At 35.9% G+C, this 23,828-nt stretch overlaps 1 protein-coding gene across 1 annotated transcript in view; it reads right to left on the bottom strand.

The window, feature by feature from the left end:
- Window positions 1–11,017, bottom strand: part of LOC113194866 (calcium-activated chloride channel regulator 4-like) — a 40,856-nt gene extending 29,839 nt beyond the window's left edge. Inside the window, exons 1-6 of the mRNA XM_077791554.1 lie at window positions 10,859–11,017; window positions 6,518–6,658; window positions 6,225–6,372; window positions 1,815–1,923; window positions 1,001–1,178; window positions 348–566 (exon numbers count right to left, since the gene is read on the bottom strand). Coding sequence (XP_077647680.1) covers window positions 348–566; window positions 1,001–1,178; window positions 1,815–1,923; window positions 6,225–6,372; window positions 6,518–6,658; window positions 10,859–11,017 — 954 coding nt within the window. The remainder of the gene's footprint in view (window positions 1–347; window positions 567–1,000; window positions 1,179–1,814; window positions 1,924–6,224; window positions 6,373–6,517; window positions 6,659–10,858) is intronic.
- Window positions 11,018–23,828: the final 12,811 nt, after the last annotated feature.

Below are 23,828 nucleotides of genomic sequence, written 5' to 3'. Positions count from 1 at the left end.
TTTCAGTACAAGGACCATGGTTAAAAATAATTTCATCTTTCAATCTCTAGTTCTAACCTTTCAAATAAAGCTTGATTAAAGGATTTCAGAGCTTTTCCAGTTTCTAGAAAAACCCATCCATTTTCTGGAAAAAAAAAAACTAGAGATCCTCAGATTAGTTCTTTACTAACATCTTGATTTGGTTACAATATTTTGCTGCAACAAATGAGGTCATGATTATAGGAAGTGATGGTGTTTTATGTCACCATGTGATTTAGAATAAGCCAGGTACAGGTAGAGTTCAGTGTGTTACTTGCATTTAATTACTTCCATGCCCACATTGAGAAAAAACGGACCCATGAACTTACAGACATGCTTCCAGACTTATCAAGAACTAAGCACAGAATTCTTTCACTGATCCTCAACAATGAGAACACAGGTGGAGGAGGTGGTGCTGCCATGGGTGGGGTGTTTTTAAAATCCTCAGAATTGCTGATTACCTCCCATGTACTTCTAAAATTGCACTTAATGTTTTGTAAACTTGGAGCTTCTTGGTTATGGTTTTCTGCGTTACAAAACTCCAACACCTAAAAGATTAATGAAATAAAAAAATAATTTACTATACCCTGCACTAAAAAAGCTTAACTACAAAACTGGAAGAAATTTAAAATACACCCTGAAAAATATGCTTTTATTGAATAAAATATAATGAATGAGAATCAAGTAGCTTTACCACAATAGTGATAATGATAACAGGTAACATTATCTGAGTTCTTTACATATGTCAACCAATGTTCAAAGAATTCTTTCTTAATATATTTAATCCTTATGTCACCTGGACAGATATTTTAAAATAGGATATGTGGGGCTCAGGATGTAGTTCAATGGATAGAGTACTCATTTAGCATGTATAAGGCCTTGGGTTTGACCACCAGCACCACAAAATAATAAAAATAAAAATGAATAAAACTAGAAATGCCTTTTGATTATAAATTCTGAAAATAAAGATTGACATACTTACAGAATCAATGCTTTGCATGAACATTATGGAAGCTTTTTCTGTTTGAACTTTATCAGGGAAAAATTGACAGTTCTTTTCATACAATTTTGTTGTTGAATTAATTTTGCATGATCTTGTTATACAACTGCCTCCTTGACACTTATAAAATCTATTTTTGCCAGTGATACCTGTGGAACACCTGAAAAATATGTGACAGTTCATTTTGAGGCAAATTAGTCATTAACAGTTTGTACTTGTGTGACAAGACCCTATCCCTAGCAGGACATTAATCATTGATAACGCACCCAATTTTAAGTGGATTCCCCCAGCCACTTTGTTCTCCAAATCTCAGAATCAAGAGAATAGTCTATTATTAACTACCATGCTACACTGATATTCCAAAATAACCTTTATTTACCTCTAAGAAGTTACTAGTTGGTTTCTTAGAGTGTTTTCTTTCTTACTTAGCCCACATTTAGCAGTATGTATTCATTTTTGTTTAAACTTACACAATAGAAATAATTTTGATCAACATGTAGTTAGTCCATCTATGTAGTGTACACTCTTAGTCTAAATGAGTTCTGGCAGTTATGGTAGATAGGTGTAAAATACATCAAAATATCAGTCAAATAATTGCCATCAAAATTATGTGTATTTTAGAAAGTCAACCAACTGCTCTAAGATAAATTTCCCTCAAAAAGAGGCAGTTTTGTAATGTAGCATCTAGTATTTTCATTGAGACAAAAATAAATAGTTATCATTTGAAAGAATGTGAAATAGGAAAATCAACCAGTTAAAATCCCAAGGTTGTCTAAGAGAATATAAATAGCCATGCCTTGTTGCTTCAATTTTCTCTGACTTAGCACTATAGTAAGGTTGATCTTCATTGTACTCATCAAACACTCCCCAGCGGAGATGAGCCCACTCATGGACAAACAGTCTACCTGTAGGAAAATATTTCAAATGCATGATCATAATTCAAGTGACAAATTTTATATCTAAAAAAATGTTAAGATCTTCCCATTATAAATTATATTTAGATTGAGGATCTCCATAACTCCTAACATTTTTTGTTTATAAAAAGAGCTTATGGCATTTAATGACTATATTGTTAAATAGTATATTGTATTTTTATTTTCCTATATGTTAAATCAACAAAACTTTTAAGGAGTATATGCTATGGTCAAAGTTAATGAAGATTTGAGTATTGGTAGTTTATGAGTAAAACGACAATACAACAGCTTATGGCTCCTCAAACTTTAACTCTACCAACAATGTAATCAGACATACGGTAATACTATTGTATTAAGATGCCATGAGATGTAATTAGAAGAATTTTGTTTAAAAATACTCTTGAGAAAGTGGTAATAAAAATATTGAGAAATAGTTATTCTTTACACATTAAACTTTAAAATTGCTTGTTTGAGATCTGGGCAAATTGGACCTGGTTAATGGGAGTGGAATTATAACCTTCAGTAAGGGAGGGAAAAGCCCTCATATCAAGTGCTACTAAAGACATTTGGTGAATTTTTTTAAAAATTAAAACTTCCTGCATCTGTGACTGTCTTCTTAGACAGGTCCACTATCTGACTTCTACCTTCCTCAGGTTGCTCTACTTCCCACACCCACCTGAAAAAGCAGCCCTTCTGACTTAAGATTCCATTGCCATTGAAATCATGTCATTTCAACCTACTTTGCTCTCATTTCTAATAGAATTCTACTGTGTGTGTGTGTGTGTGTGTGTGTGTCTGTGTACATATGAGCATTTTTAATATCTGCTATGGCAGCCTCCAGCCTTATCAAGTTGCTGCCTAGTCCAAATGATCTTTATAGACACTATACTACTGTTGTTGGTATGAAATTATGTAGATTTTGAGGGCTGTCTTTCTAATCTTTTTTTTTTCTCAAAAGCCTTGTTGGTTTTAGAGGATGGTTTAGAGAGTGTGAATTTTCTTTTTATAAACACTTATATCAAATTACATAACAAAGAACTGTCTGAGAGGATAGGTAGGACTGTCGGTAATGGAATAGGTCTAGATTATAGGATATAAGGAAGGATCAAGAGCTGAAATGGGTAAATTGGATGTAAAAATTGTAAAAGTTTTTCTTTTGTATTGCAACTATATAGAGGAGGTGGAAGGTGGACATGAGTTTGAATGACCAAACAAAAAATAGGGACTTCAGTTGCTCATTAAGGCATCTGAAAATTGGAGAGGAGTGGCTAGAGATCTTGAGAAAAATGGTGGATGCTTTAAAACAGCTACGAAGGGAAATGAGAAAGGGAACTGAGAAAAGCCAAGTAAGAATATTGTTAAATAGATTTGAGAGCATAACTGAGCTTAGAAACTGTGTGTTTGTAATGATGCCAATTGATGTTACACTTAAACAGTCTGGGAAACGTGTAATAGAAGCAAAAAAGAGGCAAGATCATACAATATAGGAGATGTAACATAGGATAAGAGTGGCTGGAGAATTGAGCTATTTGTACTGGTGGTTGAAGTGACTAGGTTTGCTGGACATGCCAGGGTAGAAAGAAGGAACATCTAGAAAGATGAGAAAGATTAGAAGGGCCAAGGAGAGCACTTCTTGTCAGGATAACATATGGGAGAGAGATGAGATTGGGATGGAGGGGATTATGGAGCTTTCACAATTAGAGTAGGAAAGTGGTCCAGATATTGATGACTAAGGCAGCTGTGTTGGCAGACATGAAGACTTAATGAACACTCACAGAACAGGCAATAGGAGAGGGAGAGGCAATTCTGAGTCTTCGGGTTTCATAAAACTTTTCATTGAATAGTGACTTATGAATTGGACTCTCATTTAACAGTAATTTTCATTTTTGCCTGTAAAATAATTTATTTCATTCATCTGAACAAATTATCTTAACATTTAGATTGAACTAGATGAAATTTCCATTTTTAATAGGCCAAATGATCAACTATAGACAATTTCATCTGGTGCAAGCAAATAGTTAAATGATAATATCACCAACTAATAGCCTATACATTTTTCTCTTGATCAGTAAGTGGCATCATGGCTCTCTCCAGCTTGCTACACATCGGGTTTCCAAGTAACATATGTGTAATTGATTAATATCCAAATGTAAATCAACTTAATGAAAGAAGTGAAAGACCTCTACAATGAAAACTACAGAACACTAAAGAAAGAAAGAAGATCTTAGAAGATGGAAAATCTCCCTTGTCCTTGAATAGGTAGAATTAATATTGTCAAAATTACTATACTACCAAAAGCACTATACAGATTTAATGCACTCCCAATCAAAATCACAATGACATTCCTCATAGAAATAGAAAAATCAATCATGAAATCCATCTGAAAAAATAAGAGACCCAGAATAGCTAAAGCAATCCTTGGCAAGAAGAGTGAAGTAGGTATCATCATTATACCAGACCTCAAACTATATTACAGAACAATGTTAACAAAAACAGCATGGTATGGTACCAAAATAGACTTGTAGACAAATGGTACATAATAGAGGACACAAAGACAAACCTATATAAATACAGTTATCTCATGCTAGACAAAGGTGCCAAAAACATACATTGGAGAAAAGATAGCCTCTTCAACAAATGATGCTAGGAAAACTGGAAATCCATATGCAACAAAATGAAATTAAACCCCCATCTCTAATCGTGCACAAAACTCAACTCAAAGTAGATCAAGGACCTAGGAATTAAACCAGAGACCCTGCATATAACAGAAGAAAAAGTAGTCCCATATCTTCATCATGTCAGATTAGGCCCTCACTTCCTTCATAAGACTTCTATAGTGCAAGAAATAATATCAAGAATAAATAAATGGGACAGATTCAAACTGAAAAACTTCTTCTCAGCAAAAGAAACAATCAGTGAGGTGAACAGAAAGTCTACAGAATGGGAGCAAATTTTTACCACACACATATCGGGGGAGCACTAATTTCTTGGATATACAAAGAACCCAAAAAACTTAAAACCAAAAAAGCACAAATAACCCAATCAGTAAACAGGCCAAGGAACTGATCAGAAGATGATATACAATTAACAAATATATGAAAAAAATGTTCAACATCTCTAACAATTAGAGAAATGCAAATAAAAATTGTGTTCTATATGTTACTAAGATTTTATCTCATTCTAGTCAGAATGGCAGCTATTAAGAATACAAACAATAAGTATTGGTGAGGATGTGAAGAGAAAGGTCTACTTATACATTGCTGGTGGGACTGAAAATTGGTACAACCAATATGGAAAGAAATATGGAGATTCCTTGGAAAACTTGGAATAAAACCACCATTTGACCCAGCTATTCCATTCCTCCGTCTATACCCAAAGAACTTAAAAACAGCATACTACAGGGACACAGCCACATCAGTGTTTATAATAGCACAATTGACAATAGCTAAATTGTAGAACCAACCTAGATGCCCTTCAATAGACCAATGGATAAAGAAACTGTGGTATATATACATAGTGGAATATGACTCAGCATTAAAAGAGAATAAAATTATGGCATTTGCAGGTAAATGGACGGTGCTGGAGAATATTACACTAAGTGAAGTAAGCCAATCCCCAAAAAACAAAGGCCAATATTTTCTCTGATATGTGGATGCTGATTCATAATGGGGATGGGGGTGGGTAGCATGGGATGAATGGAGGAACTTTAGATAGGGCAAAAGGGAGGGTGGAGAAGGGAGGAGGCATGAGAGAAGGAAAGATGTTGCAATGAAATGGGCATCATTACTCTAAGTATATGTATGAAGATAAGAATGCTGTGACTCTACTTTGTGTACCACCAGAAACATGAAAAATTGTGTTCTATATGTGTACTATGAATTGAAAGGCATTCTGCTGTCATGTATAACAAATTAGAATAAATAAATAAATTTTAAAATATATATCCAAATGTAGAGAACTGGAAAATTGAAATCTTAAAAGTATGACATAAAAGAAACATTTTTATGTGCTCTGTCCAAATTACTAAAGAAATTTTTGTTACTGTATTTTGTACATTTATATGAATTCTCTATTTTAATATTCATAATATTTCCACAAGGTCAAAAACTTCACTGTTCACCATTTCACCAGACATAAGCACCCAGCATGTGGTCACTTGTTTAAGTTCATACACAGCAAATAAACAGAAGAGCCAGGATGTGAACCTAAAGACTTCTGCTCCAAGGCTGGTTCATTAAACCCAGGAACAGAGATGCTTGTTTAAAATGAGATGTTTAAGCCAAATTTCCTACCTGATGGTCCATATTCATTTTGGTTTTTTCCCAGTATGAAGTCAGGGGTGAAATGAATATATTCTGCTTTCTCTCCACATTCTGTGAACTGCCTGGTGTAGGGTTCATCTCTGCCTGGGTAAGCTGGTGCTGCAACTCTAACATCAGCCTGAGAATATTTCAAAAGATCATTAAAACATGAAGAACACAAATGGTAATATTTAGTTAGAAAGATCTGAAACAATCAATTTGTGGCAAAACTGGGAAACATCTGAAAATATTCTTTTTCAGTTAGAGAAGTTTTCAACACTTACATGATCGTAGCTCTCATGTTTTGGCCTCTTGTATTCAGGACTTCTTTCCCAATTCTCAGGAATTAATATAGAAACATTTTTGAAAAAAAATCTTTTCTGTGTGGCTTCAAACAAGTAGGTAGATGCTGTAGTGACCATGTCCTATTTCAATGAAAAACAATATGTGAGTATTGCTGAGCAAGAATCGACTGACAGAGCAGAGCTTATCTCTGACATCTCCCCCGGTACCTGTCAACACAAAAGCACCTGCTTGATGATTGCCCACCATTCCATTTCTGCAACCTGTCAAACTCAAACTAATGCTTTGTCCTACACATTGAAAGGCTTCTCAGTCTTCTGTTCTCTTACCCTGAAAGGCGAGTGCTTATGCATTTTGTGTAAAGGAACTGATTAATATGAATATGCACATGGACTTTGGGGTAATTTTCTTGGTCCCAGTACTGGTGTTAGTACTTTTGGGTTCACAGATCTTGGTTGATTTATATAGTGTTCTGAAGTTCAGTTTCCTCACCTCTTTAATGGATCATTGCTACATACCTATCTTTAGGGTTGTCATAAAGATGGGATGAATTAAAAGTACTGTGCCCACAAGCAACCCTAAAATTGCTTGATATCATTACTAAAAATCTGAGTCAAGAACAGCTTTAATGGATGCAAGCTGAGGAGGATGGTCTACAGGAATATTATCATTTCTGTTCTTCGTGTTTTAATGATCTTTTTAAACATTCTCAGGCTGATGTTAGAGTTGCACGGAGGAATTCTTTTCCTATCCTATCCATAGGGAAGGTAACAGGATTGGGTGTCAATGGGTAGGGTTATGGAAAAATCCATAGTAGAGGTAAAATTTTGATTGTGAAATTGTGGCTCTGCCATTAACCTGAAATAATTTCACCTAATGTTTAGTTATATAAAGTTACTAAGCCCGAAGTTACAATGATTAATAAAAGAACTTGTCTCTCCACAGACTTAACTCTCCAGTGGGAGAAATTGATGGGTAAAACACATTTAAGGTGTTTTATTCTACATGATCAAGACCCTGAATAATTCTAAAATCCTGGGTAATAAATGGTAATGTCAGCTTCTTCATCAGTTTGAAATATCCCTGTCATCAGTGTTGTTTTATTTCAAGACAGGCTCCTCTGTGATTATTTCTGCTTTAACATAAAGCTATAATAGAACTGTTCCTCAGGAATTTTAAGACTTCTTCCTGGCTATCTGTAAGAGAGTCAAATGTGCTGACTCACAGGTACTATAAGAAGTCAGTAACCTTATTTGTTCATAACCATGGTAAGTCAGAAGGCCAGGGTTCAGAGAACTAAAGGCCCAGTGGACCAGCTGAGAATTAGGAAAACTGGCTTTGGAGAGCTGCAGAGTTGATTTGCTGACTTAATTCCGATGAAAGAATTATCTGTGTTTCCTAAGGATGCTTCTCTCCTTTTTTTTTTTTTTTTTTTTGGCAGAGGGTGGAGGATTGGGGGGAGTTGATACTTAGGTCCCAGTAGATTTTTACCTTCTACTCAAAGTGATGGCTCTCTTTGCATACAAGAAGAAAATGTATTTACTGGTTCAAATTGAGTTATATATTGAACAGGGTTGCTGTGTTTGATTGTGTGTAGGGCATTGTACAGCTCCAAGGGATTGCATTTATATTGGTGTCTCAATAGTCCAAGTGGGCTGTCTTGGATAATGGTGGGCTCTGAGGTCTGAGAGTGGTGTCAGAGACTTGATTAGATGACTGTCATCCCCAGAGTATCCTGGAATAACTAATAATTGGACACTGAGTTTTTGGAAGCAAAACCCCCATAATATTCCTTAATAATATTCTACATTATTTCTCAGAGTTCCTATAATAACCTAGTTGAATCCAGACGATGAAAGTACCAGGGTTTGCAAAAGTAATTACTCTCAAACTAAGAAGAAATATTTAAAAACACAGAAAAGAGTAAGTTGAAAATTGAACATCTCAGGTATCCCTAAGAATAGATTTAAGACCACATTGGTTTATAAGTTTTTAGGAAAGAGTATTTGGTTTTGGGTTTTTGCCATTTTATTCAAGTCAGAATTTAAACCCAGATCTATCAGTCTTCAAAGCTCATGAGCAGGATCTCAGTTCTGATTGTATTTAGTGTGACCTGGGAAAAGCTACCTATCTTTTCAGAACCCCAGTTTTATTTTTCTGTGTAATGTGGATGTGTTTCACAGAGTTGCTTTCTATAAATGTATGTACTTTGTTGAGGGCTGAGAGAATGTCAAAAAACACTGTGAAATCTAGGCTTGTCTGCAAGGAATTGAATTTACCATTTTGGTGTTCAATAGAGGATCATGGTTAAGAAATTTTTACCCCAACAAAACAGTTTATCAAATGCTGATTTCTGAGTTCAGAAATGTTTAAAATTGACCTAATTCAGATGAAAGAATTATCTGTGTTTCCTAAGGATGCTTCTCTCCTTTCTTGTGGGGCGGGGCGAGGTGAAGGCCGGGGGGATATGATACTTAGGTCCCAATAGATTTCTGCCTTCTGCTCAAAGTGATGGCTCTCTTTGCATACAAGAAGAAAATGTATTTACTGGTTCAAATTGAGTTATTTATTGAGCAGGGTTGCTGTGTTTGATTGTGTGGGTAGGGCATTGTACAGCTCCAAGGGATTGCATTTATGTTGGAGTCTCAATTAGCCCTGAACACTAAGAACCTATCATTAATAATTAGCTGTGCTATCTGTTCTAACCCATATTCCCTAATAAAAAAGAATTTTTATCTTTTCTGGAATTCAAAAGGTACCAATAAGCAAACACCTCTAACTGTAACAGAATTTATAGAGAATGAAAATAAATAGCAACCATAGAATCACCAAAGAAGGCTTCAAAAGTAGCATCAGGACACAGTCCTGGAAATTAAATACGAGGAATAAGTACATATAGATGTCATGTACAGAGAAAAACTCACATCACAGTAAGCCCAATCTCTGTATTATGTGAGATTTTATGGTTGAGAAAAACTTTAGAAAATCAAAGTCCTTCATTTAAAATCAGGGTACTGGAGCCTTTCTCTTCTGTTTGCACCCACCTAGTAACTCATTTAATTTACACACTGAGGACCCTCAAACTTTTACATACACACAAATTTTTACACTAATTTCAGTTTCCTGCCTCTTTAACTTGGATGTCTAATAAGCATTTTAATTTCAAAATACTCTAAACTAACTCCAGATCTCCCAACAACTTTCCCACTTACTCCTTACAATTGATAAGACTCCCACCCTTCCAAGTATTTAGGCAAAAGTGTAGAGCCTTCCTTGATTCTTACATTTCTTTTTTACCTTCTCCTACTCACACACATCTAAACCATCAGGAAATATTGTCTATGATGCCCTCAGAGTATGTTCAGAATCATACACAGTAACTCTCTTTACCACAGTCTAATTGTCCTCATCACTGTCACTACTCACCTGCTACAGCTTTCTACCTGGGTCCTTTTATACCTCTATGCTACAATAGTATTTATACATGATTGAGTGACAAGTGCAAGCCTTTCACCATTTCTTCCATACCACAGTCAGAGCCATCCCAGAACATGTAGGAGAGTGTACACCTCCTCTGGACAAACTCTTCCATGGATTCTCATCTCAGAGAAGATGCCAAAGTCTTTCCTGTGGTCTGAGCCCTGCTTCCTCTCTAACTTTAGAGAGCCCTTTGCTTAACTCTATTCATCCATATGGTTTCCTTGGTCACAGCAAGCATCCTGTCACCTCCATGCTGTGCCATTCCACAGGTTGTCAGTGGACTCTTCCCTCACTTACCTCCATCTCTGTTGAAACATCACCTCATCACTGAGGTCTTCCATGATGATCATACATTAAACTAAAATTCTCCCCTGATTCCAGTCCCACCCACACTCTAAACTCCCTCTCTGGATTTGGTATATTCCGAGCAACCTGCTAACACCTGACCAGCTTGCTAAATTACTAATTTTTATTAATTAGATCTCTGAAAAAAATATATATATACTCCATAAGACCAGGGGCTTTTTTCTTTTATTCACTGCTTCCCTCTAGCATACCATGAGTTAAACACTTATTTAAAAAGAGATAAGTACAACTACTAATTTACAGAGGAGGACACTGAGGATCAGGGAGGCCCTGTGCCTTATTGTAGGTGTTGTGGTAAGATTGGGAAGAACCCCATGTAGAACCTCTACCTTTCTCTGCCCATCCCAACATTTGTCTCCACTGCACCATGCTGCTTTTGACCTTCATGGAGAATTCCAAGTTTCTATAACAATTATTCACCATTAACATTTTTTTCTTTTCCATAATTCAAACCGAAGAAATTCCATCTATCTTACCTTTAGTTGTTCAATTAGTTTTCTATCTTCTGGCACACCAGGATCTATAGCAATGACCAGGTCTTCATAACCATTGTCATTCAGCCTCACAAGGGAAGTGTTTGACCTCTGCAGCAGGAATAGGACTAAGAGGGAGACCAAACCTCTGAATAAGCCCATTATTCCTCCCTGGTTCTTCAAAAGGTTTCTTTCATCTTGTGTCTCTCCATCTATATATACCTCTAAAAATTATCAGTGTTGACTTACTGTGGGATGTTGACTGTTTAAAGGTCAATATCACATGTATGGGAAAATATTTGACATCAATTTACACAATGGTTTTATTGTATGTTACTATCAGAGTGATCAAGAATCATAATAGAGGGGCTGAGGTTGTGGCTCAGTGGTAGTGCACTTGCCTAGCATGAATGAGGCACTGGGTTCGATTTTAAGCACCAAATACAAACAAATAAATGAATAAAGGTCCATCAATAACTAACACAATTTTTTAAAAAAGAATCATAATAGAAATGAGATCTTTCTACAAAGTGCACTGCACACTTTCCTCTTAAGATACATTTTTTTTAATTGGTTGTTCACAACATTACAAAGCTCTTGACATCTCATATTTCATACATTAGAATCAAGTGGGTTATGAACTCCCATTTTTACCCCGTATATAGATTGCAGAATCACATCGGTTACACATCCACATTTTTACATACTATATTAGTGGCTGTTGTATTCTGCTACCTTTCCTATCCTCTACTATCCCCCTTCCCCTCCCCTCCCATCTTCTCTCTCTACCCCATCTACTGTAATTCATTTCCCTCCATGTTTGTTATCCCATTCCCCTCACAACCTCTTATATGTAATTTTGTATAACAATGAGGGTCTCCCTCCATTTCCATGCAATTTCTCTTTTTTCTCCCTTTCCCTCCCACCTCATGTCTCTGTTTAATGTTAATCTTTTCTTCCTGCTCTTCCTCCCTGTTCTGTTCTTAGTTGCTCTCATTATATCAAAGAAGACATTTGGTATTTGTTTTTTAGGGATTGGCTAGCTTCACTAAGCATAATCTGCTCTAGTGCCATCCATTTCCCTGCAAATTCTGTGATTTTGTCATTTTTTAGTGCTGCATAATACTCCATGGTGTATAAATGCCATATTTTTTTATCCATTCATCTATTGAAGGGCATCTGGGTTGGTTCCACAGTCTAGCAATTGTGAATTGTGCTGCTATGAACATCGATGTGGCAGTATCCCTGTAGTGAGCTCTTTTAAGGTCTTCAGGGAATAGTCCGAGAAGGGCAATAGCTGGTTTATTCTTCCTAATTTTGATTAATTTCCTAAATATAAACATAAACTATATATTCTATCAAGTGGAATGTGAAAATTCATAAAAACTCATAATAAAATGAGCAGTCCCTGTAGTGCTAATGCTACTCTTTAGTGCTACAGAGGAACAGGATTATCTGGATTGTTTATCATCTAAATAATAATGGTGTAAATAATGGAAGAAAATTTAAGGCATTAAATTTAAATAACCCCAAATTAGATAAAATAGATTTGAAACTCAAATTAAAGGTCTTAATGACTTTTATAAACTGAAGATTTGATAAAATCAGTTATTAGTATTAACTAAAAAGTCCTTTCTAGTAAAAATGAAAAGAATGTTCTGATCCAAACATATTAAAACACCTGGTAATTTGCTGGTAACTATTTTGGCAGATAAATAACATTAATAGTTAACATTTATTCATTGTTTACCAAGACACAGATTCATTCCCTTAGTCAACTTTCTAATGTAAACACATATAGTATCTTATGTATGGATAATCTGAGGCATATAGAGTTTAAAACTTGCCAAGATCACACAGCCATGGAATTTCAGAATCAGGACCTAAACCCAGCATTCTTATACCAGGTACCAGGATCTAGTCACTCCATAATGAGGCAATATGGTTTTATAAGGCAAACACTATAATAAGTTTTTTAAAAGGAGAAAAGGGGTCAGGTTCAGAGTTATGATGATAAATCCAGAAGTCTTATCCTGAATTTGAAGGAGCCAGGATACATCAGAACCCAAAAGAGGACTGAAAATAGACTAGGAGAGAATACCCTCCAAAGTTTGGATACAGGATACAATGTATACAGGATACAAGGTTGGATTCTTGGTCATATTCCCAAGATATGGGCTTTGTCATATTGCCCAGAATTTGCCTTCTCAGGTGGCTCCTGTGCTGTCCTTCCATCTCCCTGGGAATCTGGCAGGATATTTCTACATTCACAGATATACTGTGTTGTTGAAGATTCTGGCCAGAGCTCTTGCAGTGGCAACCCCAGGGAAACTGTGATGTAGGTAGAGGATGGGGTGTTAACAAACACGTCCTATGCAGGGTTGCCCTGGTAACCTTCCTGAGCTGCCTTCTTATTACTCCCCACCTCTCTCTCAACTTGCTTCAAGCAAATCAGGCACAATCTGAGCCTATGGAATTGGTGCTTAGGAAATTGTTTCAGCTAAGTGGTTGCCTGAATGACTATCAGTAAAGCCAAAAATAACAACACATCACAATGCTTAAACATAATCTTGTCCAAGGTCTTTGGAACATTGGAGACACCTGGGGGACTTGGATCCTCTCCAGTGTTTGGTGAATTATCTAGTTAAATTGAGGAAGTGCTATTACCTCCTCAATAAATTTGGGAAGGTCTTTGTAATATGTTCATAAGGGATAGACTTCTTGGTCAAAGCTGTTGGAAAAATCTTCCTCTGAGCACTGGCTCTGAGCATGTGCAGCCTGGTGAATATTTCTAACAATCCCCTTCCACTAGTTCCTCATATTTCGGGAAACTTTGAATTAGACTTGACTTATTTTCCATCCATCTCCCTGGCTGAGTTCTACTTTCTTGGTAGAGAGGGAAGTGGGGAACTGCTCCAGTGTCCCCCAAGGCATCCCTTTCCACGACTAGTCCACTTCTTACATATTCCCGAGTGGCTGGTGCAGCTACAAGCCCACTGTCTCCATCAGACCCAGCTCAGGAAGGCATTCAGGCAGAGGCCAGCTCCTCACAAGTTATAAAGGACTGTGCTTAGTGGGTCAGAACCAGATCCAACTTAGGTAAACAGATTGGCTAGCATCACTTGAGAGGCTTGGATTTTCTTGTTCTGACTGGGTCAAGGAAGGGCTTTGAAAGTGTCATTTTTTTTTTCAATTCATTTTCATGTGTGACAGAAAAATGTACCCAACATATCAAACTTGTGCTTCCACAGATACTTCTGGTAAAATGACATCAAGTTTGTTTTTATTTTCTTTTAAAATAAATAGAGTTAAAGAAAATATTAGGAAAATAGTACCAATGGTTATAGGAGCATTGTCACAATGGTAGCAATGGTGGTCACTGGTATGTACAATTTTAAACATTGAACACAATTTTGTAATATAAATTAACTATAATTTAAGAATCTATTATTGATGAACATTTATCTGCATTCAGTGAATTATAAAATGTAAGGAAAGCTTTCCCCATGCCTTTGCTCATCCCAGAAATTATGCATCTAAAAAAAAAAAATGGGAGGTTTTGGTTGTTATTGGTGGTGCTTACATTTCATTAATTTTTCTTTTATTATTAGTTATTTCCCTTGTTACTTTATGATTTCTGTAATTTTTAGCTGCCTTCCCAAGTTAATTAATTAGCTTATTTGTTTATTTTATTGTTATTTAGGAGTAAATGTTAAAATAAGTACACTAAATACTATTTTGGCCACATCCCTCAAGTTTTTTACTTGGGGGGGCACATCCCCCCAAGTAGAACATGTTCCAGTGTAGACAGACAGTCTTTTTTTATTCAACTGATATACTTAACATTTGTTTCCACATAGTTTTTAAGATGAATTTCAATTTTGATTTTCTCTCTAATTCTACACCAGACTTGGGGTGTTTGGTGCATTTAATGCTGAAATTATTTTGCTAAAATCCTCCCAGTGTCCTTGAATATCATACATAAATTTAGTTTTGGTTGTGGTCATTTTTATTTTACCTTTAATAGTATCTTTAAGTTTATAAGTACACCATTACAAAATTGGTAAATGTTTTATTTTTTAAAATATAAATACTATACATTTTTCCTATAAAAAATCTTTTTTATGTTTAATCTATTGATTCAACTTTAAAATACATTTTTATTTATTTATCATATCATAACTCAAAAAGTTAATCAGTATATAAAGTTAAATTAATTGATTTCAGTATGCTCAATGCAATCTGTATGCATGTATGGAAATATCACAGTGAAATCCATTAGTATATACAACTAGTGTGTGTTAATACAAAATAAAAGGGAAACTGATTTCCGTGAGTAACAGATTCTGTGATACAGTAATGATAGATTGGGTGAACATTCAAGATATTAGGAAAACTTACCTTTGCTGTGTTAATAATTTTCTACTCCCTTTATATCTCTAACAGACATTTTATTGACTCAATAACACTTTTTTTTCAACAGCCATAAAATAAACTTATTGGTACTTTCCCATGTTACATTTATCTTCAGAGAAGTTGTTTATATATTCCTCAAAGGGAGAATGGAAATGCCAAGTACAGAAAATGTGAGTATGTAACAGATGTGATTCTGCTATCTGTATTTGGGATAGAAATGGGAGTTCAAAACCCAATAGAGTCAAATGTATGAAAGATGATTTATCAAGAGCTCTGTAATGTTTGGAACAATCAATAAAAAAATTAAAAAAAAAACAGAAAATGAGATGCTAGCTTTTCTTTTTTGTTTTTTGTTTTGTTTTTAACATCCTATTCCAGGTTTTTTTTTTCTTTTTTTTTTTTTTTCAGATGAACAACACTGAGTTCTCCTGGGAGAGTCAGAACTTTTGATTATCATGGTGACAGAGGGATCTTCTGTCATGGGACTTCAAAATCATGGATCAGTCACATTCTAGAAGAGTAATAGCTACTTTCTTTCATTATGACAGAAAGATTTATATTTTTATTGAAGTAGGCATGTGGTCTGTGATTTCAATTTTCACCTCCTAAAGGAATCATATTTATGAGATTGTTAGTTTTTAAAAATGGGAAGAGCTTCTGTTTGCAAAGCCTAGTTACTCGCTCTTCTACACTTTCTGAAAGTGATATGGATTTCAGTTATTATAAGTTATTCACCATTAACACAGAACCTGGGATATAAATAATCTGGAATTTGTCTAGGAAACTTAGTTTCTTCCTCCTTCTATTTGTATCTGTCCATCCTCAGTGTCTATCTCCTGCTCTGGATTCTGTGGGTTGAGCACACATGGTCAGGGTCCACCATCAAGAGGCAGATCTGGAAACCAGTTTCTCTTTATCTCACCAGAGCACAATTAATGTAAGGTGTGATTCCCTTTGTACATAGTGAGTTGAGCATCTGCCTTTCAGACAATGCCTTTGGAGTGGTAAAGAAAGTGTCTTTGTGATTTTCAGACATGAGGAGAAGCATTAGAAATCTCAACTGTAGCTTTAGATCAAACCACACTTGTTGAAGTTCACTATATATACAATTACTGTTCTAATCATTTGCCTGACTCTTAGGTCTATTTCCAAATTAGTTCCAACTCTGAAAGAAAATGGCTGTGCTTTGTTCTTGCCAGTTTAAAGCCCCAATACACTTACTGTCCATTTCCCCCTCCTCCCTTTATTCTCTTCTTATTTCTTAGATTGCTAAATTTCAAATACTTTCTATCTATTCTATAAAGCTATAGTTTAGCTCTTTCCTGTTCCTCCCAAACTTTCACCCTCAAATACAAGGGAAGGTGATTACATTTACAAAGGGCCACATAGTCTTATATAAACAAAGGAAATCCAACTTCCTGTAGGTTCTCTCTGTGGGAATGGACTGTTGGAGGTGATTGCATTTTCTCTCTCTTTTGGTTGAGTGTGCTCTGGTTAACCAATATCTTTACATTATTAACTGAATGGTACAAAAATCTCAAGTTTCAAAGGTTTTTCATGTATAACTGGGCAATGTGGCAGCCTTCTAAAAGATTTCTTATCCAGCAATATTTTATGGCTCTGACGTATCTTACACATCATCCAGTGGTATCATGTACAATACCACCTTTGCTTTTCAAATTCTTCAAGAGCGTATCATTACTTTAGGTTGTCACAATTCCTTACTTGCTATTCAGAACCCATCATAATCTGCTTCCAAGTTATATTTCCACGATTATCTCAAAATACTACATATAGTAAGCCTCACCCTCCTGTCATAACTCCTGATATATTAATATTTTTGATTTTTACAATTTTTTCCACTATATATCCTCAAACATAACCATATTTGTAATGCTGATTTCTTTTCAATAACCAGCTCAAGTTCTAATCCCTTATGAACTTTTCTGAGCAATCCAGGCTATCATTCCCCTTCCCTGGACTTCTGTATCCTTTATACCATAAAGGGATTTTTCTACAGAGAAATCCCCTAGATTCAGGTAAGGAGTTGAGGTTTTGAAAAGACACATGATAAAGTTTTAGCACTAGAAATTATCTGAGAGAGCTTCTAGTGCAAACACTGACTTGAAGTTGAGAGCCCAGATGTCCCAGGAATGACTAACTCAATACCAAAACTTAGACTGGAGACAGTGTGATCTCCTCTCATGGCTTCCTGCTGGTCAGCGATGCAAAGCTCCTCCTGATTTTCCCTGGCCACTCTCATTTGCTAATTCTGTTATACCTGCTGTATCTGAGTTCAGGGCATTCATTTCTTCTTAGAAACTGTAAACTTAAGAGGATACATAGAAATATTATGACACATGAGTCTTAAAGAAATTTTTCTTCATATAATCAAAAGAATGAAGAAATCATAGGAGAAATAACCTTTGAACAAACTTGCTTTCAGACAGAGTTTGTCTGAAGAAATTTATACCAGGAGTGAGTACTTACAAATTCATTTATTCACCATGATCCCTCCAATCCATTCTTGGGCTAGATCAAGAATCTTGAAAGGATAGAGAGAACTAATATTTACTGAGCCTACATGAGTATGTCAGATACTCTGATAGTTACTTTACATTATTAATTCATTTAGTTTTCATAGGTGTCATCTACCCTTTTCTATAAATGGTGAAACAAAGATTCAGAGATGTTAAGTGAACTATCCAAGTTTGTATGTCCAGGAAAGTGGAGGAGATGGGATCTGAACCTATTTATCTGTCTCTATGCCATGCTATTAAATATTTATATTATGCCTGACAGTTATACCTTGGGGTATGGTATTCTGCCCAAGTCCCTTCATATCCTCTTTCCTGTACCTGTGCACTTCTTCTCCCTGCTTAAATATGCATTTTCTTCCAAGGGTCCACACCTGCAACTCTTCTTTGGACAATAACCCTCAGGCTACTGACATTGCTTCATGTGGAGAGCTAGAAGTAGCTTACTTCCATGGAAGTGGTCCTTAACCAATGCCAGAGAGTGCAGGGATAGGAAATCTCAGTGCCTTTTCTTAGATTAGAACAAGTTCTAAGGTATGACACAGATCCCTGTGGATCAGCCTCAGTAGGACTTTGTAATCACATCTCTGTCTGACTGTTTCTTTTTTACTGCCCTTTCCCCCAACTCCCTATTTTTTCCCCTAAAAACTTCCTTTGTAAATTGCTATACATAAATTCTTGTCTCTAAGTCTGCTTCTGCTGACCCCAATCTAAGATTGGGTGTTGAGTTTTAAAATATAGAATGACATTTATTAAGCATTTAATGTATGCCAAGCACTGTGTGACACTGTTTGCAAGTATTAACTCATTTGATCCCTCAAACAATCTCAGAAGTGGACAATATCTCTCATTTTACAAATGAGAAAACTTGCTTAAAGTCATACAGACAGTAGTTGTTAGAACCAAATGGAAATTCTAGTCTGACTCAAAGTCATCTTTTATCCCTTATTCTGCATTCCTTGAGTACACATCTTTTCCCCTGGTAAGGAGTCCAATTCATATTTTGTCATACCGTCAATCTGAGGAAGAATATTAAAAACAAATTATTAAAATTCCAGTGTAAAAAAAACAAATTCTCACAATTTTACAATTTTTTTCCAGATCCAGAAGATCTAGTGTTTTGTAACTCAGAAGAAATAGAATTCTTGTCTGAGGAAAACATATATAACAGGTCATGTGGGCTTTATACTAATCCCTTAAATATTTATGCAGCATATATTCTGCAATAAGCTAAGAAGATAAAACGTTCTTTCCCTTAGGAAATCTCCAATGTGGTGGAGGAATCTGGACTACAAAGACCTATCATATAAACTGATGAATACCATAATAAAAATCTATAATAGCAAGGAGAATGGTACAAGGATTCACACCCTAGTGATTCCTTGGGTGAGTCAGAACTGGTGATAAAGTTGAGAAATGATGATTTATGCTGGGTCATAAAGAGTAGACAGGATTTGGGTAGTTTATCAAGTATTTTATCATTCTATTTTTTTATGAAAGAAGAACAGTACCAGAATTGTACTTGAAAGAGAGACCAAAATGACAGATTTAGAAAATGGCCCATAGGTCTACTTCTCCTAATTAAATTTGTAACACAAAAATATATATTCCAAAGTACTTCCTTTGATGAGTGCAAGAGCAGTGCTTCTTTCTCTGATTGATTACTATCGTGGGCAGTGTCACTGTAGTTTTTAAAATGACTCAGAATAATTGTATAATTAGCATGTTTGCTTCCAAGTAGTGATTGCTTAAGTTCATAGTTATTTATAGCTATATCTAATGTGTGATCCTAAAATTGAGGTTTCAAATTTTCAAATGTTTCTAATGTGGAGATGAGAAATTGGAAATGTTTATGGCAAGAATGGATAAAAGAGAGTGATTTCCAGCCTGTGGATTAAGAGAACCTGGGAGACTCAAGTATATTGAGTTTAGCCTATGCATATGTGACTCCTTTTCCAAGTTAAAGATACTAGAATTCTCATATTGTAGGATAGCAATAAGACAAAGCAGATGAGAGTAAAGGATTTAAAGTTGTGTGGTCTGAGTTCAAATTCCATCTCCATCACTTAGTAAAAAAGGCAAACTTATCTAATTTACTGTATGGCAGGCCCAAGATGGCTATAGTTAGGCTCCCTTACTGAGGCTTCCAGCAGGGTAAATTTTTAGTATGTAGCTAAGGTCATGAACACCTGATTCAGCATATGTACTTAAGGTCAGAAACATTTGCTGTGAGCATGTGCCCATTTATATAACCTGATGGCAATTGCTTTCTTTAGCCTGCATATAAAAGGGGCTTATGGAAAGACTCAGAGGGCTGGGTAACCGAACATTGGAAATTAGGGGACTACTACTACCTCTGAATAAAGCATGTCTACTATCCCAACTGTGCCTGGCATCTTCTTCCACCTGTTGGGAACCAAACTTATTTTCCAGGGTCTGAGTGTTTCAGTTTCCTCATCAAGAGAATGGTAATTGTAAATCCTGCTTTAAAAAGTTTTAAAATATAAATAAATTAAATATAAAACAGAACACTGTAGTAAGTGCTCAATGAATACCAATTGTTACTATTATGAGTTGGGGAAATAGATAACCATCTTTTTTTTTACATTGAAAAATTACTAGATTGTTTCTGAAAGAGCTGCAGATTGACATCAGTTATGATTCTGCATACAAGGACTTTGGAAGTTGCCAGTTGTTAGCAGAATGCTGAATAGACTAGAAAATCAACAATTCTTCTTGGCTCTGTCTGACAGAGGAGAACACAAAGTAAACTGGTGTCCCAAGTAGGGAAAGCCACAATGGGAGTCTTCTTACTGGAGCAGAGATGAGTGCAAAACACCTTGCAAACTGATGGCAAGGTGGGAAAACTTGAACTGTAATTGATAAAGTACTGGAAATTCAGTATGGCTAAGTCTGACAATCAAAAACTCCTGGGTCAGCCAATCAGAGTTTGACCCACACTTTTGCAAATTTTGCCTTAGGGACTCTGACCATGTTCTTACAGTAAATACCTGGTGCTTCTAGTAGGAGGAGGGGACACACCATTTTGGAATATGCTAGAGCACTTGTTCTTAATAAGGTGTGCCCTCTGGAGAAACTCCCTGCTGGGAGTCTTGTCCTAGCCTGTCAGAAGGAAAGGACAACACCCGATTCCCCTTAGGCCTAGACTTTGACATGGAGAAAGGAAATACACAACTCAACTCACTCTAGCTATCCTGTCCCAACAATGGTGGGGGAAAAAAAGGCTGAGATACACTTGTAACGTTCACAATCTAGAGTCAGAGATAGGTTCTAAAAGACTGAGGCCTAATCATGGGATTATAGAACATCTCACCCTATATACCTCACCACTATGTTTCTAAACACCTATTTATGTTAGTTCCTTTTATCCAAGACATCATGTCAATCTATCAAGAAAAAATTACAAGGCATAATAAAAGGCAAGAAACAATTTGAAGAGACAGAAGAAGCATGAGAACCGTATAAGACAGGATTATGGGAATTATCAGGTCAGAAATTTAAAACAACTATTATGCTAAAAGATCTAGAGGACAAAGAAGACAACATGTGTTAACAGAAGAGCAATGTAATCAGATTGAAATTCTGAGAAAAGATAAAAATGTTATGCTAGAGGTCAAGAACAGTATAACCAAAATATAGAATGTCTTCGGTGGATTTATGAGTAGATTTGACACAGCTAAGGAAAGAATCTCTGAGTTTAAGGTTATATCAGTACAAATCTCCAAATCTGAAAACTAGAGAGAACAAAAAGAAAATGAATGAACAAAAAAAAAAAGATAAAAAAAAGAAAAGAATATCCAAGGACTATAGGACAAAAGACATACATACTGTATCACTAGGTGTAATTCCAATCATTGTATAATTCCAATCATTGACATTCTGGAAGAGGCAAAATTGTGGAGATATTACATATATTACATATTACATAGATTTTTCAGGGGTTATTTCAGGAAAGAGATGAATAGTTCAGAGCACAGAGGATTTTTAGGCTGTGAAATTACTGTGTATGATACTATAGTGGTAGACACACGGCATTATATGTTTGTTAAAAACTATAAAATGTACAAAATCAAGACTGAGTCCTAGTGTAAACTGTGGTCTTCAGGTGGTAATGATGTGTCAATGGTAGGTCACCAATTGGAGCAAATATACCACTCTGGTGAGGGATGTTGTTTATGGGGAGGCCATACATGTGTTGAGGCAGTGGATGTATAAGAAATGTCTAGACATTCCTCTCAATTTTGCTGTGAAAAAAAAAAAAAAAAAAAAATATATATATATATATATATATATATATATATATATATATATTACAAGTTAGGGATCACTATTCTATAACAGGCCCTTATTTACCTGAAGAAGCTTATCTTGGTTTGGATTACCCAGTCCTTTACTCTTCTTCTTTCTCCCCATTTTGCTAGCTTTTTTGTCTGTATTTCACATATTAGTACCAAGGCCTATTTGTACTCATTAGGAGTGTTTTCAGTTATAAAATCAAACTCATAGTGGCTTACTCAAATATTGGTTTATTATCCATACACGGTAGTTCAGGGCTGGTGCAGTGGCAAAATGATTGCACTAAAGACACAGTTTCTTTCCAAATTTCTTCTCCATCAACCTTGGATTGGTGGCTTTTACTCACAATCAAAAGATGGCTGCTGCAGCCACAGGCCCCGTATCTATGCTATTCCACAGGAATGTGGTGACCCCAACAATGTTTGTTCTTTCATTAGAAAAGCAAGAGTTTGACCAAATCTCCATAAGATGTCAACTTGGATATAATTGGCTAGACCTTCTTATTGTGTACATCATGCTATTAAAAGATGACGGCCTATGGGCCAGATCCCTTAGCCTCACCTGTTGGTTTGTTAGAAATGCAGATTCTCAGCTTGATAGTTTGCCTAGGGAGATAGAATGTTGGGAATCCCTAGCCCTACCCATTCAAGGAATAAAGTAAGAAGAGCAGTAAGAAGATGGAGGAAGAAACATATTTGGTGATTCAGTTTTAAATGAGCTGAGTCTGAGACATCAAAGGAACATCTAGGTAGAAGAGACCTTATCTATCTATCTATCTATCCAATTATACAAATGAGCACACACATGCATTTACAAAATAAGTAAGCATGTAAATAAATATGTGTGTGTGTGTAATTTTGGGGAAAGGTTTCCAGAAACAGAGATCTGGATTAATTAGGCTAGAATGTGGTATATATGTATGATTATAAAAAAATGTTTATTGAGCTCCTTCGATGAGTCAGGCTCTGTGTTGAAAGTTGGATAGGTAAAATTCTTGGCAATGGACATGTATGGCATCTTGACTCAGGTCTCAAAGTCTGCACATTCACAACCAGAATTAAACATGATTCAGAGAGAGATGTCTTATAACATTGTCACTCTTGTCCCGCTGTATTGTCTCCTCTTTTTGTCATAACTTTTTATTATAACTTTGTAACTTAGAATCATGCAAATTTATCATCTTATGATTCTGGAAGTCAGAAATGCGTTTCATTGTCCTAAAGTGTCCTTGGGACTGGTTTGGAGGATCCAGGGGAGAAATCATTTCCTTGCCTCTTCTAATTTCTAAAGACAAACTGAATGCCTCGGCTTATTGCTTCTTCCTCTGTCTTCAAAGCCAGCAGTATAACATTCCCAGTGACATACTTCCTTCATCCAAGTCTCACATCTTAGAGTTTCCATTGCCTCCCAGAATCCATTCAGCTGTCAATGGATTAATCCATTGGTGAGGTTAGAACCTTCCTGATCCAATCACTTTCCCAAAGCTCCACCTCTGAACATTGCTGCGTTGGGGACCAAGCCTATAACACATGAGTCTTTAGGGAACACTTCCTATCCAAACTGTAAAAGTGTTCATTCACTTTCCAAGTCTAAATGTCTCTCCATTTTATCATGATGTTTGCTTACCTGTCTCTCCAAATTCTGACTTGGTCTTTGTCCCGCCCCAAGAAAGGCTATAAAATCTTCCTTAATCTCCTAGTTCA

Source organism: Urocitellus parryii, chromosome 11 (genome assembly GCF_045843805.1).
Source record: "Urocitellus parryii isolate mUroPar1 chromosome 11, mUroPar1.hap1, whole genome shotgun sequence".
Classification (NCBI taxonomy): Eukaryota; Metazoa; Chordata; class Mammalia; order Rodentia; family Sciuridae; genus Urocitellus; species Urocitellus parryii.
The sequence above is the reverse complement of the archived record's forward strand: the minus strand, read 5'-3'. Positions and strand labels throughout refer to the sequence as shown.